The sequence below is a fragment of the Lonchura striata genome, chromosome 11 (assembly GCF_046129695.1).
Source record: "Lonchura striata isolate bLonStr1 chromosome 11, bLonStr1.mat, whole genome shotgun sequence".
In the NCBI taxonomy this organism is placed as follows: domain Eukaryota; kingdom Metazoa; phylum Chordata; class Aves; order Passeriformes; family Estrildidae; genus Lonchura; species Lonchura striata.
The window spans coordinates 24,355,714-24,370,690 of record NC_134613.1 but is presented as its reverse complement, the minus strand read 5'-3'; the positions used below and the strand labels follow the sequence as shown (position 1 = coordinate 24,370,690).

At 64.0% G+C, this 14,977-nt stretch overlaps 4 protein-coding genes across 4 annotated transcripts; 1 reads left to right on the top strand and 3 right to left on the bottom strand.

Annotated features, from left to right (window-relative positions):
• Positions 1-32: 32 nt before the first annotated feature.
• HDDC3 (HD domain containing 3) lies at positions 33-1,432 on the bottom strand. Its single transcript, XM_021541807.2, has 4 exons — positions 1,250-1,432; positions 771-826; positions 440-680; positions 33-206 (listed from the first exon to the last, which is right to left on the bottom strand). Exons 1-4 carry the CDS (start codon positions 1,422-1,424, stop codon positions 76-78), a joined length of 603 nt encoding a protein of 200 aa, XP_021397482.2. The 5' UTR covers positions 1,425-1,432; the 3' UTR covers positions 33-75.
• Positions 1,433-1,476: 44 nt separating this feature from the next.
• On the bottom strand, positions 1,477-8,762 carry LOC110476689 (tubulin polyglutamylase TTLL13). Its single transcript, XM_031505725.2, has 14 exons — positions 8,644-8,762; positions 8,059-8,189; positions 7,545-7,701; positions 7,194-7,337; positions 6,559-6,644; positions 6,231-6,456; positions 5,619-5,803; positions 4,958-5,146; positions 4,370-4,499; positions 3,887-4,060; positions 3,267-3,612; positions 2,476-2,731; positions 1,845-1,955; positions 1,477-1,776 (listed from the first exon to the last, which is right to left on the bottom strand). The coding sequence occupies exons 1-14, from the start codon at positions 8,662-8,664 to the stop codon at positions 1,494-1,496; spliced, it is 2,439 nt and encodes an 812-aa protein (XP_031361585.2). The 5' UTR covers positions 8,665-8,762; the 3' UTR covers positions 1,477-1,493.
• Positions 8,763-10,405: 1,643 nt separating this feature from the next.
• GDPGP1 (GDP-D-glucose phosphorylase 1) lies at positions 10,406-11,530 on the bottom strand. The gene has a single exon (XM_021541848.3). The coding sequence runs from the start codon at positions 11,480-11,482 to the stop codon at positions 10,406-10,408; it is 1,077 nt and encodes a 358-aa protein (XP_021397523.3). The 5' UTR covers positions 11,483-11,530.
• A 40-nt stretch (positions 11,531-11,570) lies between these two features.
• Positions 11,571-14,476, top strand: CIB1 (calcium and integrin binding 1). The gene is made up of 7 exons (XM_021541804.2): positions 11,571-11,681; positions 11,800-11,834; positions 12,255-12,357; positions 12,754-12,907; positions 13,156-13,274; positions 13,344-13,432; positions 13,674-14,476. Exons 1-7 carry the CDS (start codon positions 11,631-11,633, stop codon positions 13,693-13,695), a joined length of 573 nt encoding a protein of 190 aa, XP_021397479.1. The 5' UTR covers positions 11,571-11,630; the 3' UTR covers positions 13,696-14,476.
• Positions 14,477-14,977: the final 501 nt, after the last annotated feature.

Below are 14,977 nucleotides of genomic sequence, written 5' to 3'. Positions count from 1 at the left end.
GGCGGAACGGCGCGGTACCATGACGACGCGGGGACGCTGAGAGCTGCGCGCGCGTTTATTGGCGGAGGCGGGCGGTCACGTGGGCACGCCGCGCTCCTCGAACAGGCGCTGCAGCGCCCCCTCCAGGGCCGCGCTGGTGCCGCGCAGCCCGGCCACCACGCGCGCCGCCCACCGGAAGTACTCCTGCACGCGCTCCTCCGACCACCCTGCGGGGATGGCGCACGTCACTTCCGGCCCCGCCGCCCCGGTCCCGGTTCCACCGGCACCGGCATACACACACTGCCGGCACCGCCCCCCGGCCCGGTGCAGCCGCGAGGCTCCTCTGTCCCTCGGCGTGGCCAACAGCACCGCCCCGTCCCGTGGTGCCGCTCCGGTACCCGGCTCCTCCGGTCCCCCCGTGCCCCCGGTGCCCGGCTCCGGTCCGGGGCTCAGCCGCTACCTTGCGGGGTGCAGCGGTTCAGGTCGCGCAGGTTGTGCAGCTTGTCGGCCAGCTTGACCAGCTTGGCGCGGCGGCTGCAGGCGGGAGCGCGCTCGATCTGCAGCCGCTTGCGCTCCGCCTTGGGCAGCCGCTTGTCGTCCGTCACCTCCTCCACCACGCGCCGCACCGCCGCGCCGAACCGCGCCTCCAGCTCCGCCGGCGTGGTGGCCGTGTCCTCCAGCGTGTCGTGCAGGAGCGCGGCCTGCGGCGGGGGGGCACGAGGGGCAGTGCGGAGCTCGGGCAGGGCAGTGCGGGGCCCGGGCAGGGCAGGGCAGGCAGGGCACGGCGTTACCTGCAGCACCACCAGGTCCGTCACGCCGGCCTCGTGCGCCAGGATCCTGGCCACGGCTGCAGGGGGAACGGAAAGGTGGGAGCAGGCAGCGGGGAGCAGGCAGCTCCGGGCCCGCAGGGCGACACGGGGACTGTGCCGCTCGGTGGGCACGGAGGTTTCCCAGAGCCCAGCCCACGGGCACGTCCCGCGCGGGGAACGCTCCGCTGGGCATGCAGGAAGGGCCCGGGGGTGGCACTGCCCCAAGGTGGGGCAGTGGCCTGGCAGGGCCGGGGCCGCAGTGCTCCGGCAGCTCTGCCCTCACCGGGCCGAAGAACGTGGCAGGGACAAAGGACACGGCTCTCTCCAGGGACCAGGCTGAGGGGCTCCCGGGGGGTGGCAGCGCGCCGGGGCAGAACGGACCCCAGGGTGAACGGTGCTGTGGGAGAGAGGGGCCGCGGGGGTCTCCCGGGAGCGGGACGCAGCACCGGGGGGTTCCGCACCGATGGGGTGGTTGATGTAGGGGGTGCCCTCCGGATCCTTCCGCCGCTGCTCCTTGTGTTTCCTGGCTGCAAAGTCCACGGCCTCCAGCAGCCACGCCACCTCGGAGCCCGTCCCCGCCGCGTCGGAGCCCGTCCCCGCCGCGTCGGAGCCCATCCCCGCCGCCTCGGAGCCCATCCCCGCCGCCTCGGAGCCCGCGCCCGGCGCGACGGAAGCAACACAGGCGGAGGCGGGTCCCCGCGGCGTTTATTGCGCCGTGGGCCCCGGCCCGCCCCAGCCCCGCGGCAGCCGGTACAGCAGCGTCCCGTCGGGGGCGCGCACCTCGCGGCCGTGCCCCGCTCCCCGTGCCGGCGGCGGTGCCGGTGCCGCCGCGGCGGCGCTCAGCGCCCGCTGGTCCTGCCGCAGGCGGCGGCTCGGTGAGGGGCAGCCGCGGCTCCGCAGCACCCGCCGCACCACGTCGGTGCTGACGCCGAAGCCCTGGGCCAGGCGCTCCAGCGGCCACTCCTCGGGCAGCTCCCGCCGCAGGAACCTGCGGGCACGGGCACGGTCACCGGGCGGCCAGCGGGCGCGGCGCGGCCCGCCCGGCCCCGCGCTCACCGCAGCTGCTCCATGGCCTGCCAGGTCAGGGTGCGCTCGGGGACTCCGCGCCGCCCGCCCAGCTCCCGCCGCAGCCGCTCCATCCGCGCCGCCGCCCGCCGCCGCCGCGCCCTGCGGGGAACACGCGTGAGCGCCCGGGCCAGCGCGGGCCCCGGCCGCGGGCCGGCCGCTCCGCACCTCTGCGCCTCCTCCAGCGCCGGCTCCGGCGGCTCCGGGTCCCCGGGCCACGCCGCCGCCGCCCGCCGCGGGGCCCGGGCGAGGAGCGGCAGCGCCCGCAGGCCGCGCTGCAGCAGCGCCGCCATGGCACGAACCGGCCCGGCACGGGCGGGGCCGCCGGGGGAGCGGGGACTGCCGGGTGCACGGCGAGCTGGCCTCCGGAGGGATTCACATCACGAGCGCAGCGGGCAGCGCACGCACAGGGGCGCGAGCACCAGTCTCCAGTCCTGGCAGACGTGAAGCTAGCTGGGGCCGGCCTGGCGGAGCCATGCCGGGCCCAGGCTCTGGTCAGGGGGCTCAGCAGCCGACCCCAGAGTTGGTGGAGGCAGCCAGCAGCTGTCCTGGTTTCATCCAACAAGTCCTGGTACTCGTGCCAGCACACACGGGAGGAGGGCTGAGCCCTCAGCCGTGTTACCTGTGCTTTTCAGGCTGTGAATGTGAGAGGCACTGGCATGGGGCAAGGCACTGGCACGGTGTGACACACTGGCGCGGTGAGTCTTCGCCGTGGTGTGAGGTGTGTGTGTGCTGCACGTGAACGGCAGTGGCGTTGGGAAGCTCCTGGACCACAGCACAGCTGAAGATGCCATCATCACCTGTGGCCTGCTCTGGGCTGGCTGGGGAAGCGGGGGGACAGCTGCCTCCATCGGACGATGACACACTACCAGCATCACCTGGAACTGCACAGATGGATATGGGGCTGTACAGGGCCAGCAGCTCTGCACGCCAGCAGCCCCCACTGCCCTTCCATGTGGGGCTTGGTCTGACAGCTCCTCCTCTGCCCCTGCTCCCCTGGTCCTAAGGCTGCAAAGTGGATGGAGCCGATGCCAGGGAGCCGGGCTGGGCGAGGATGGAGGATGAGAGCACAGGCAGGCAGTAGTGTGGTGGGAGGAAGACCTGGGAAGAGACTGGGGGCTATGCTGTGTCACCATGCCCCCTCTGACCCCAGGAGCTAATGCACCCCTTTGACTTTCCTTGCTTCTCACACTCCCCCATGCCTGCACATCAACCCTTGATCCTGGGAAACCACCCATGGTTCTTCCCTGTCCCTGCAAATGGGATGCTCCAAGCCTCAGAGATTTCCAGTGGTCACCCAAGCAGAGAATGGTGACCCTTTTGAAGTGTCCCAGCATCCCTGAGAGCTCCATCGAGCCCACCCATCCCTCCCACCCTGGCAGGAGCATCCACGGGTAGGTGATGTGTACTTACAGCCTTCAGCCTGGCTTCCGGTGCCAGGGAGGCACTCGTGTCTCGGCTGTAGCCGCTTGGGGTGGGCACAGGGCTGGGTGACCACTGCCCCCGCTGCCCGGCCCTGCAGCCAGCCCCCGCCCAGCACCCGCGAGCCCTCGTGCCGCACGTGGTACGGGACGCTCTGGCCTTGAATGCAGAGGGCCTGCACGTCGTTGGGATCTGGGATGTGCCGCGGCAGGGCCCGGCCTCTAGGGCTGGGCATGACCCTGTGTCCCAGGGGCTGAGCTGGGACTCCCAGCAATGACATAAGCATCATTAAATCGTGGGTGTTGTGGTCCCTGATGGCATCCCAGGAAAACGGCAGCTGGAAGGAGGCAAGGAAAACAGCCATGACTTACTCCTGTAGGCCTTGGCAGGAGATGGGAAAGAAAAGTCTCCAGTCACACCCAGGTGCACACTGAAGCTTCACCCCGCACTTTGTCCCCAGGTATGCCCCCTCCACCATTCCAGACTCATCCTCCTGAAGGCCCAGGAGCTGATGTGCCTGCAGTGGACCCCCATCCTGCCCCAGCAGGGATGCCCAGTGCCCAGTCCACTTCTGTGTGGGGTGGTGGTGTGGCTGTGGGCAGTGCCATTACCTGGCTCTGGAGCGCGCAGGATCCCTGGGCGTCAGCCGTGGAGAGCAGCTGGGACAGCTGCTCAGTGATGCCCAGGTCCCGGATCAGCTTCTCACGCTGCAGCAGAGCGTTCACTCTCCTCTTCTCTTCATGTGCCACGATGTTCTGGGGCTGCATGGAGTTGTACTGCAGGCACTGCACCTCGGCAGAGAAACACCTGAGCTGTAGCATAGCTGAAGCCGGGATAACAAACAGGTGAGAAAGCTGTGAGCTGCTCCAACCCTGGGGACAGTTACAGTCTTGGGGGGGGGACAGAGATCCCAGTGAGAACCAAAGTGGAAAGCCACAACACTGGGCCTTGCAAGTAGTGCCAACACAAGTTGTCTCTGAACTTCAAGCAGGGAGGCAAACCTGGAATTTCTGCTCCATGGGTGCACCAATGGCTCAGCATAGCTCCCAGAGCCATATCACTGACTTGGAGAGACAATACTGACACTGAGGTACCTTTCTATCCCATGCCTTGGTGCTTCTGTAGGTAAGGTGGCTTGTAGGAGCTGTGCCTTTATTCTGGATCCTCTTCTTCCTGGCAGCTTCCAGCTTTTCATTTTTCAGGCGCATCTCCTCCAGCTGCTGCCTGCCACAGAACAGCACAGTCACTCACTGGCTCAGAGCCACAACAGCAAAAGGCTGTGGGGCAGACTTCAACCTGAGGACATTTACTGCAGGCCCAAGTTCTGTATGAATAGCCCATAACATAAGTGTGCCAAGAGATGGGGAGGGATGCCTGTAAAGAGACTTTTTAAAAGATAAATGCCCTTGGATTAGGCTGTGCTTGCCAAAAGGGAGGGGGACATTTAGGAAATGGTGTCTCCAGGGTCCAAAAGTCAGTGGAGTACTGCCCTTGCCTCTCTGGAGTCCATCCAAAAGGAGCCACTTTGCTGTGGTGCCACAGCATGAACAGGCTCCTTCCCTTCCCCTCCCACTCTCCCTACTTTCTTACACCTGCCAAGCCGAGTTGCTCCCCAGGAGGGATCAGGAGCAAGTGGTCTCCATGCCACCTGTGAGAAGTGGGTTTCCCCAGGAGCAGCATACCTGGCATACTCTTCTCTTGCCTTGGATGCTGCTGTTTCCTGGAAGAGGGACCTGCTCTGCTGGAAGAATGGCTCGTACTTTTCTGTGCCAGGTGCTGGGTAGATGCGTCGGAACCCTCCCAGGTGCTCGTTCTCGTAGGTCTCAGCCTGTGCCAGCCAGGCAGCCTGGCTGTTCTCCTGCTCCCTGCGCCTGCAGCAGGAGGGAGGACAGGAGGGAGGACAGGGACCTGCGGGGGGAGGCTCTGGGGCAGGCAGACATAGGGCAGACAGAAGAACGGGAAACCTCAGCCTTGGAAAGGGGCCCTGCCCTGGAGAAGGGCCCATGCCCAGGCTACCCCAGTGCCTGAGGCAGGGCTGTGGTTCCTCATGTGAGCATCCCTGCCAGCCCAGGATGCTGGCACTGCCCATCCCCAGCAAATGAGATGACAAGCAGGTGCAGCTTGGGGAGAGCTCTGTCAGGGCCCACAAGGTGTCACAGTTCTCCTGGCACCCAGAGAGGAGCCCTGGCTCCTCGCAGGATGCAGATGGCTTGGGAGAGCACAGAGGCTGCACAATGCCATAGGCTCTGGGAACTTCCAGCAGGCAGCACTGGTGTTATCCTACTCTGTCATGCCCTGGCTTTGCTCACTGGGGACCTGAGCGCTGTGGGGGAACAGCAATACCTGGACTCCCGGGGAGTCTGGTTGGCCTGGAGGAGCCGTTCCTTTACCCGCCGCTTGTCTTCCTCCAGCACCTTCTTTCTATCACAGGCGTGCACATTGATCAGGTTGAAGGTGTCACACAGAAGGGCATCCTTCACCTCATGGTCTAGCTGAGAATCTGTGTTGAAGCTGGGAGAGTGGTTCACCTGCCAAGACAAGCAGGTAACCTAACCTGGCACCCCAGCTCCTACCCATGGCCCCAGCCACGCCTCAAACTGCCCACGGGCGCTCTGCTCCCTGTCAGAGACAGGCAGCCACACACAGCACTCCTGCAGTGTGCTGCCCACCTGTGCCACAGGGCACCCGGATCCCACCCCACAGGGCGCAGGCAGGGGGCAGCCGTCATAAATTCAGGGTGCTCACGGGACAAGGGGCCTAAAAGCTTGGGAAACTCCCTGATGTTAGATGGTGTGCAGGTAATGGGTTCTCTTGGATCCTGCTCACAGCAGGTTGTTTGGCTTCAGAGCCTGGTTAATTCTGTGAGCAAGGTGGCCCTTTTGAATCAAACAGGCCCTGTTCATCCCAAACCCCCTGTCCTAGTCCCCAGCTCTGAGCTCTCCACTCCTTCCTCACCTCCAGCAGCCATGGCTTCAGCCTTCTATCAAGCAAAATGTCAAAGCCCAGGATTTCAAAGCATGCGCAGCCAGTAGTGTGGCTGGAGAAGCAGCTCTGGTAATGGTGTTTCAGCACAGGGTGAGCTGAAATCAGTGTCTTTATAACAATGTCATCAATATCTGCCCAGAGCTTTGATGTGTCATAGCTGTGCTCTGCCATCCAGGCATTCAGAGTGGACAGTTTCCTGTGTGGGAACAGGAGGTGGTAAGGGCTCAGCTGTGTAGGAAAGCTGAGGGAAACCAGTGTCCCCAGGCAGTATTCCTGCAGTGTTCGGACACGCCAGTACCTCTTGCTGCCCACCATGTCGTCCTGGACGAAGTTCTCATTGTGTTTGTTGATTGCATAATTGGTCAGGTGCATGCAGATGTCACCCTGGCAGGGAACCACAAGAGATGTTTGTTCACTCTGAACCACTGAGCAAGAACAGGAACAGCCCCACCAGGTACTCCCATGTTCTCTTCTGCCTGAAACATGGGCAGAGTAGGAATAGTGTGGAATTCAGCATTCTTATCAGGGCCAGAAGCAGAACATGCTGCCCAGAGACACCAGGGGGGCTTCACTCTGCAGGTTTTCAAAACCTGATCAGATGAGACCCTGAGAAACCAGATATGAATTTATTGTTGACCAAGTTTTCAGCATAAGGTTGGAGACCTTCCAAAGTTCCATCCAAGCAAACAATTCCATTATTCCACTAATACCAGTAAACAGCCCAAATGTGGGGCCTTGGGGTAGATGAACTATCCCTCCTGAAACACCTCCTGTGAGGAGGAGGAAGGGGTATAGAGGAAGAACAGGAAAGCATCAAGCTAGGACTCCTGCAACCCCCAATACCCACCTTTTCAAGGCCTGGAATGCCCCAGGACAAGTTAAGCACTGACACCTACAGGTACTATATAAGTTTTTTAAAAACTTCCTCTTTACCAGGTTTCTCGTGCTGTGATCGATGTATCTCATGGTGGCAAACCGGGCCAGGCCCTCCCTGTAGAGAAAAATCTTCAGGGGGTCACAGGATGTGACCAGCACGTAGATGCGCATGTCAAACTTGAAGCCATCGATGAGAAAGGGCTGTGAGGAAAGAGGCAGGAGCAAGCATGAGGGGAGGAACTGCTCCGTCTGCCTGTGCTGCTCAGATGGACAAGCTCTGTCTGTGTCCCCGATGTGCCGCAGCCACACCAACACCTCCAGCAGACCTGAGGAGACCCGGGAGCCTGGGGGATGCTGGCAGAGTGGGAGGCTGGAATCCTACCCCGATGTTCTGGAGCATCCCAGTACCTCAGAGATGTACAGCTGACAGATCATGCGTTCCCCGTGCTTGATCTCCTCTGGGTGGTGGGTTATGAAGATCCCTCTTCCCTGGCAGCTGTTGTCAGGCTTGCAGATGAATGTTCTTGCTTTCTTCATGGATCTATAGGCATGGAAATCTCCGTAGCTGTGCAAGGGAAGGGTGACTATCACCAGCTGCAAAAAACACCCCTCTGAACTCTCTCCTAACTAACAGCTGGGTACTGAAACCATGGTGCTGCAGGCCAGCACACACTGAACCTCTGCAGGGGATGAATCCAACTCCTAATTTCTAATCTACAGGAGTCACAGACTGGTCCCTGTGTGACCTGACCCAGCCTCCGCATCCCTCCTTTCCCCTGCACACATCTCCACCTGTACTGGCAGGTGTGCAGGAGAGGTCACTGTGTGCGTGTCACAGCAAGTGAAGGTTTGGGTTCCGGTGCCCAGAACGAGCAGCCCAGCAGCCTCCCCTGCCCGTGTCACCCCATCCCCAGCGACTCACTCAGCTGGCAGGCACCACGTGCGGGGGAAGATGTTGTACTCCTTGGGGAAGAGCCGGAGCATGCGGTTCAGGTTGCGAGCCAGCAGGTCCTTGCGGCACAGCTCGATCATGCCTGGGAAGTGGTTGATCTTCTGAAAGTAGTGCAGAAAAACCCTGATCAGCAGAGCCCTGTGGGGATGGATTCTCCTGGCCCCGAGGAGAGCCTGCACATGGAGAACCAGCAGTGAGAGGGAAGCCAGGCCTGCGGCTGCCTTGAACTACTGCTGGGGGGTGAGACTTGCTACAGCTGTTTTATCCGAGCTTCACTACTGATTTATCTGCCTATTCCATCTTAGCCCTGGAGCAGTGAAAGGGCTGTTTAGTTCACAGCACATCACAGGGCTGGAACACTGCTGCTCCCGCCACAGCTGTGAACGCTGCTGCCAACACCAGCCAGAGACATGGCACCAGCAAAGGCGTCTGACCCTGCGCCCTGGAGCCGAGGCACAGGTGGCACAGGGCGCTGCTTTGGGTGCTTCTGTTCACAGACAGCCATGTGTCACCCTCCCTCCCCAGCAGTTCCTGCTGGGCAGCTGTTCCATTTACCTGGAAGCGCTTCATTTCCATGAGGCGCTCCAAGGCGACCGTGCTGTCGGTCCAGCACACCGTCCACTCCTCATTCTCTGCCGCTTCCTTCAGCCCGCAGTGCTGCGCCGCCCGCCGCACTGTGCCAAGGCAAGCAGCGACAGGGCAGCCACGCTCAGGGACTGATAAACCCCCAGAGTAACCAGGGATGGAATGTGAAACAAGCCTCTGGCTGAGGAGCCACATACAGGGCCTGACACCCCCCCAGAATAACATGGGATGGAGTATGCAGCTCCTCAGGCTGCAGCTCCCCTCTCAGAGGTATAAAGTGTTGGCATGAGCCCTTGGAACATGTCAAGAACACCACTTTTATCTGGCCAAATCCCCAAGCCTCTGGCTGCAAGTGTTCTGGGAACTCTTAAGCCTCTAACCCCACCTGTCTTGAGGTGCCAGGACCCCTCAGCAGCAGGATTGAACTTCCCATGTGTCTTACAACTCACAGGCAGATACAAGTCTTGTGAAGGTGTGAATTTAATCTCCCAAATCAAAGGTCTTTTAGCAGAACATAGCTCTGCAGAAAAAGGTCTCTGCTAGCATGGTTCATCGTGCCAAGTATGAATTTGGCAGGGCTGATGGAGATCCACGCACACCAAGATCCCTTAGCAAATAACACCCCTCAAGGGCCAGAAGTTTGTTGTTTCGAGATCCAGCTTGTGGAAGGAGAATGGGAGGGGAGAGTCCACCAGTTCCCTGGAGTCACCAGGGATGAACAGCACAGGGAGAGGTTCCAGGTACAGATCCTGCCTGCTCACCACCAGCTTTACCTTAAACAGCTGGCAACTCTCAGGCCCTGTCTCCAAGTCCAGGTGCTCCCTTGCCCTGTACCTGATGAAACCCTTCTTGCCCATTTTAGCAGACAGCTGGCAAACACAAGTGTGGGGCATGTTCAAACACAAGTGAGGGCTCACGCTGCTGTTGCACATTTTTAAATTGGGGGGAATCTCAGTCCAAAATGTGACAAACTCTCCACTAACACAAGAGTCCTGTGCCAGTCGCTGGCAGCAGTAAATAAACCGGTGGGAAGCGGGTGCCAGCACCGCTCCTGGCTGGGCAGGCACCTGGAGAACCTCTGACTTACCACTCTCGTACTTGCAGCCGCTCAGGTTGATGGAGGGGACACTGGAATAGAGACGAGATGACAGCAGCTCAGCGAGGCACGGGACAGAGTGGGGACACAGCCGATCCCCCCATACACAGAGCGCCCCGGGCAGTCTGACCGAGCCAGCCCCGGCCCGGTACAGCCCTAAGGGGACGGGCACGCTGGTTCTGGGCACGGAATGCGCCTGGCTGTGTCACACAGGGGGTCGCTGGGGCACTTCCAGGGAACACTATTTATTTTGGGACCGGCTCCCGGGGACTGGGGAAGGCCGGACTCCGGCCGGACCCTGCCGGGGCCGCGGGCCCGCACTCGCCTGCGCTTCCTCCGCGGCTCGGGTGCGGCGGGGGCAGCGGGACGGTCCGGGGGGGCCGCGGCGCTGGCCGCCTCCTCGCCCGGAGGGGTCCCCGGGGATGGGCCCGGGCCCGTGCTCCCGCCGCCGCCGGCCGCCGCCATCGCTCCGCTCCCGGCGCCGCCGCGTTCCCATGGCGACCGCACCAGCGAGCCGCGGGCCCCGCGGGCGGAGCGCCCCGCGCGCCGCGTGACAGCCGCTCCCGCGTCCTCCGCCGGCAGCGCCCCCGGTGCCGGCAGCGCTGCAGCGGCCCGGCCGGTGTCCGTGCCACCGGCTCAGCGCTCCAGCAGCCGCGCCAGCTCCCCGCCCAGGTGCAGCAGTTCGGGTTCGGGCAGCAGGTGCTGGCGGATGGCGCTCAGGGCCTGCACCTCGGTGATGTCCCGGTAGAGCGGCTCGGCGGGCAGCGGCAGCAGCCCTGCCAGCTCGCACAGCGCCACGGCGAAGGGCTCGCCCGCCTTGGGGCCGAAGAGGGGCCGGCGCGCCCACAGCAGCACCCGCAGCCCGCGGCCGCCGCCGGCCCCGGGCCCCGCCGGCGGGTCGCCCCGCGTGGCCAGCACGTTGCAGGCCAGCCCGGCACGGCCCAGGTGCTCCGCCGCCCGGCACACGGCCCGCGACACCGGCTCCAGCGCCGCGGGGCCGGGGGCGAAGAAGAGGAAGGCGGGGGCCGGTCCGGCGCGGAGCAGCCCCAGGCCCGGCCCCAGCGGCTCGGCCGGCGCCTCCTCCAGCGGCAGCGGGCGGGCCAGGTAGAGCCCGTGCAGGTGCAGGTGGTTCACCGAGGCGCCGCCGCCCAGCCCGTTGAAGCCCACGCGGAAGCCGGGGTGGGCGCTGAGCAGCGCCGCCTCCAGCGCCCCGCGCAGCGCCGGGGCCGTCAGCGCCTGCGGCAGCCGCCGCGCCGGCTCCGGCAGCAGCAGGACGTGCCCCCGCTCCAGCGGGCTGGCGTTGATGGCCACCAGCAGCGGGTCGGGGGGCGGCCCGGGGCCCCCGGCGCGGCGCAGGCGGAACAGCAGCTCGGCGGGGCGCAGCCGCGTGAAGTTGAAGGCGCCGGGGTCGAAGGGATCCCGGAGGCTGCGGACGGGCTGTGGCGGGCGGCGCTCCGCGCTGCGCTTCTCGTTCAGCTGCGCCACGATGCGCACGGCTCCGGGCAGGACGCGGGTGGGCAGCGGTCCCAGCCGGTACCGGAACAGTCCCCGCTCCATACGGTCGCTCCAGCCCGCCAGCAGCACCCGGTCGAACCGCGAGAGCGCGGAGTCCGGGTCGTCCCAGCCGGCTGCCTGCAGCACGAAGTCCTCCTCGCCGTACACGAACTCCTCGGGGCTCGGCTCGCCCGGCTCCGCTCCCGCCACAGCCGCCATCTCCGCGCTGCCGGCGCCGGGAGCCGGCCGTGTGCCCGGCGGGCGGGGCTGGCCGCTCGGGCGGCCGCGCTTGCCCCGCCCGGGGCGGGCCGCTGCCGTTGCCGTTGCCGCGGCAGCGGGCGAGTGACGTGCGGAGGGAAGCGGCGCCATGGGCGGCTCGGCCAGTCTGATCCCGCGGGACTTGCTGAGCGAGTACCAGGTACCGGCACCGGCACCGGGGCGGAGGGTCCCGGAAGGTGCCCAGAGGCCAGGAGCCCATGGCTACTGTGCCCTGGCTCAGGCCTTGGCCCCGGTGCCGACCCGTGCTGTCCCCGCAGGAGCTGACGTTCCTGAGCAAGCAGGAGATCTTGCTGTGAGTACCGCAGTACCGTAAGTGCCCCCCGTGCCAGCCCGGTCCCGCGGGGTTCAGCCTCTGCCGCGGGGCACGGAGAGCTGCGGCCCTGCCCCGGGGCTCCCGTTCCGCCGAGACGGCCAGCTGAGCCGGGAGGTGCCGGTGGCGCTCCCTAGGAGCCGGCTGTGGTTGGGCGAAGGTCCGCGGGTGCTGCCGGTGACGCCCTGCCCAGCGGGGTAGCGGCCGGGGCCGGCCCGATCTGGTCGGGAGCCCCGGAGCCGCGGTGGGCAGCAGCCCGAGCGGCTCCTTGCCTGGCCCCGGGAGCGGCTGTGGGACCCGGCCCGGCAGAGCTGGCAGGAGCGGTGGGATGCGGCCACCGCGCCCTGGGGTGCGGCCACCCCGCTCGCACCACAGAGCCGCTCTTTTTCTTGCCTCTTAAAGTGCCTACAAGAGGTTCAGTGAGCTGCTGCCGAAGGAGGAGAGGGAGAACGCCTGCTCCGCGCGGGTTTCCAAGAGCCAGATCCTGACGCTGCCTGAGCTGCGGGTATGGTGCCCTGCAGACACGGGACACTGCTGCTCTGGGGTTAGGGCTCCGCGCACCCAGCACGGCCTCCCTGCGCCAGTGCTCTGTCCTCAGCTGTGCCACTGAAGAGCTTCCTTGTCCTCACCGAGCAACTGACAGTCCCAGGGCTGCTGCTGTGCAATGGGGGATCCCTGCTGTGCAGGATCCTGGGGGTTCCTCCTGTGCCACAAGGGGCCCTGTCTATCCCTGCTGCATGGGGCTGCATCCCAGAAGGTGCACGGGACAGGTCTGACCGTGCCATGGGTGATGGAGCAGTGGCAGAGCAGGGCAACTGCTCACCTGCTGGAGCAGCAGCCAAAGTGTGCCTGATGGAGCCAGCACGGCCCAGCCCGGCCTGAGCCATTCCTGTGTCTACAGGCAAACCCCTTCCAGCACCAGATATGCCACGTGTTCTCAACCTCAGAGAGCGGGGATGACAGCATGTCATTTGAAGACTTTCTTGATATGCTGAGTGTCTTCAGCGATTCTGCCACCTCTGACATCAAATCCCACTATGCCTTCCGCATCTTTGGTAAGGCTGGGGAGAGGTGCTGTGTTCTGGGATCACTGCACCTTGAGGAAGTGGGAGCAGGGTGATGGGTTGATGTTCAGGAGGGCTGGCAGGGCCCTTGGAGCACCCACAGGGATGGTGGCTTTAGGAACTCCCAGTGGAACAGCTGGTTTGGCATGGTGAGGTGCATGGAGTGCTGCAGTACCGGTGTCTGTGACTCCCTGGGGTCACTGCAGCCCTGCCAAAACCCACCTTGTTTCTCCCCACAGACTTTGACAACGATGGGATTCTGGACAGGAAGGACCTGGAGCAACTGGTGAACTGCCTGACAGGGCAAGGCGAGGAGTCCCAGCTGAGCAGCGCAGAGATGGAGCAGCTCATCCAAAATGTGAGCCCCGCTGGCCAGGGCATGGGCACAGCCCCAGGCACAGGGCTGAGCGCTCACCTTCCCCCGCAGATCCTGGAGGAGTCCGACATCGACAAGGATGGCACCATCAACCTCTCTGAGTTCCAGCACGTTGTCTCCCGCTCCCCGGACTTTGCCAGGTGCGGTGGTCTCCGGAGGCTGGCTGGGGGCAGCAATCACCCTGATTGCTCAGCTGGCACTGGGGCAGAGCTCATGGTGGCAGGAGAGCAGGGCCGCCCTGTGCCAAGTCTGCACAATGGCAGAGGGCTCTGTGTCCCAGGCTGGCTCTGCAGAGGGATTCTGGTCCCTGCAGCACTGGGTGCTTGTCAGCTCTTTGTGTGACCTAGCAAGCAGGTGCAGATCCTGTCGTATCTCTTGCAGCTCCTTCAAGATTGTCCTGTGAGCCCCGTGGCGGTCCAGCAGCACTCCTCCAGCTCCTGCAGGACTCCTCTAGTTCCTGCAGCTCTTTGTGGGCTCAGCCATTTCCTCTTTCAGGGAGCACAGGCCCAGCCCCTCAATGGCCTGGCTGTGCTGCGATGCCTCAGGCAGGAACCCTCCAGCTTCCCTCTCAGGTGCCTGCTTGGCAGCCAGGGGTCCCAGGAATCTGCCTCTCCTGCATCCCCTCTGCTGTCCTAGCAATAGAATTTGAATCCTTATGCATTCCAAGGGCAGCTCTGCAGGTGAGGGAGGAAGAGCTGCTCCTGCCTGGGGCCACTCTGCACCAGCACAGCCCCTCTCTGCCCTCAGGACAAATTCCTACTTTGTGCCTTCCAGCAGCAGGCAGGGAGCTGCCTCTGCTGCCAGCATCTTCCTGCCTCTCCTGTATTTCTGGGAGCCTGCCTGCTGCCACATGGATCCATTTCTCTGAGCAATAACTGAACGTGGATCCTCTGAGCAATAACCAAAAAGTGGATCATTTTTTACAAGCAATAACCTAAACAGGAATGCTTTCTCTGAGCAGTCACCCAGGAGTCACTGTACAGATGCCACCCCCCAGCAGAGCTGTCCCCCCACGGCTGTGCTCAGAGCCTGTGCTGCCCCTCCTCCTCCTCCTCCTCCTCCTCCTCCTCCTCCTCCCTTTCTGTCTTTGCCCTCTTCTGGCTCCAGCACAGCAGCTGCTCTGCCGCCCTGGCCTCTTCCTCCCCCATTCCCTGTGAGGACACAATTAAAGGGCTCCGGTTTCACCCTTGCTCTTTGCTGCCTTTGTCCAGCTGTGGGACGGGTGCCACTGGGGTGTTGGGGACATGGGCTCCTGCCAGGCCTCTGCCTGCATGCCAGCCGCCGCTCCAGGGAATGGGTTCCACGTCCTGCTCCACGACAGCCCTTTCCGTGGCCACCTCCTTGCCTCCCTCCTCCATCCTGGGCAGCACAGAGCCCAGTGCTCAGGCTGAAGGCACTGAGGGGAGCCCTGGGCAGTGAGTGGCACCACGGCTGTGGGCAGCAGCAGCAGCAGGGTCCTTTGGCCCCACTCAGGATCCTCTCTGTCCCGGCCTGCAGCCAGTGGTCCTGCCAGGACTGGTGTGGGGCCTGGGGTCCAGCTGGCCCCACAGAGCCCCGTGCTGGGGCAAAGCAGCCGATGGCTCTCAGGGCTCTGCCGTGGCTGTTTCTCACACAGTGGCTCCTGCTCCTGGCACTGCCAGCCCTTCCAGCTCGCTGCCCCACGGTGCTGACAGTATCTGCCCGCC

What these genes read in the sequence shown, in the direction of transcription:
- GDPGP1 (XM_021541848.3), bottom strand. Translation starts at nt 11,482, where the DNA reads ATGGCGGCTGTGGCGGGAGCGGAGCCGGGCGAGCCGAGCCCCGAGGAG.
- CIB1 (XM_021541804.2), top strand. Translation starts at nt 11,631, where the DNA reads ATGGGCGGCTCGGCCAGTCTGATCCCGCGGGACTTGCTGAGCGAGTAC. An exon ending in AGCAAGCAGGAGATCTTGCT is followed by an intron (nt 11,835 to 12,254) that starts GTGAGTACCGCA and finishes TGCCTCTTAAAG; the next exon opens with TGCCTACAAGAGGTTCAGTG. An exon ending in CTATGCCTTCCGCATCTTTG is followed by an intron (nt 12,908 to 13,155) that starts GTAAGGCTGGGG and finishes TTCTCCCCACAG; the next exon opens with ACTTTGACAACGATGGGATT.
- HDDC3 (XM_021541807.2), bottom strand. Translation starts at nt 1,424, where the DNA reads ATGGGCTCCGAGGCGGCGGGGATGGGCTCCGACGCGGCGGGGACGGGC. An exon ending in CGGACCTGGTGGTGCTGCAG is followed by an intron (nt 681 to 770) that starts GTAACGCCGTGC and finishes CCCCCGCCGCAG; the next exon opens with GCCGCGCTCCTGCACGACAC. An exon ending in GAACCGCTGCACCCCGCAAG is followed by an intron (nt 207 to 439) that starts GTAGCGGCTGAG and finishes CCATCCCCGCAG; the next exon opens with GGTGGTCGGAGGAGCGCGTG.
- LOC110476689 (XM_031505725.2), bottom strand. Translation starts at nt 8,664, where the DNA reads ATGGAAATGAAGCGCTTCCAG. An exon ending in TGGAAATGAAGCGCTTCCAG is followed by an intron (nt 8,190 to 8,643) that starts GTAAATGGAACA and finishes CACTACTTTCAG; the next exon opens with AAGATCAACCACTTCCCAGG. An exon ending in GCAAGAGAAGAGTATGCCAG is followed by an intron (nt 4,500 to 4,957) that starts GTATGCTGCTCC and finishes GTTCTGTGGCAG; the next exon opens with GCAGCAGCTGGAGGAGATGC.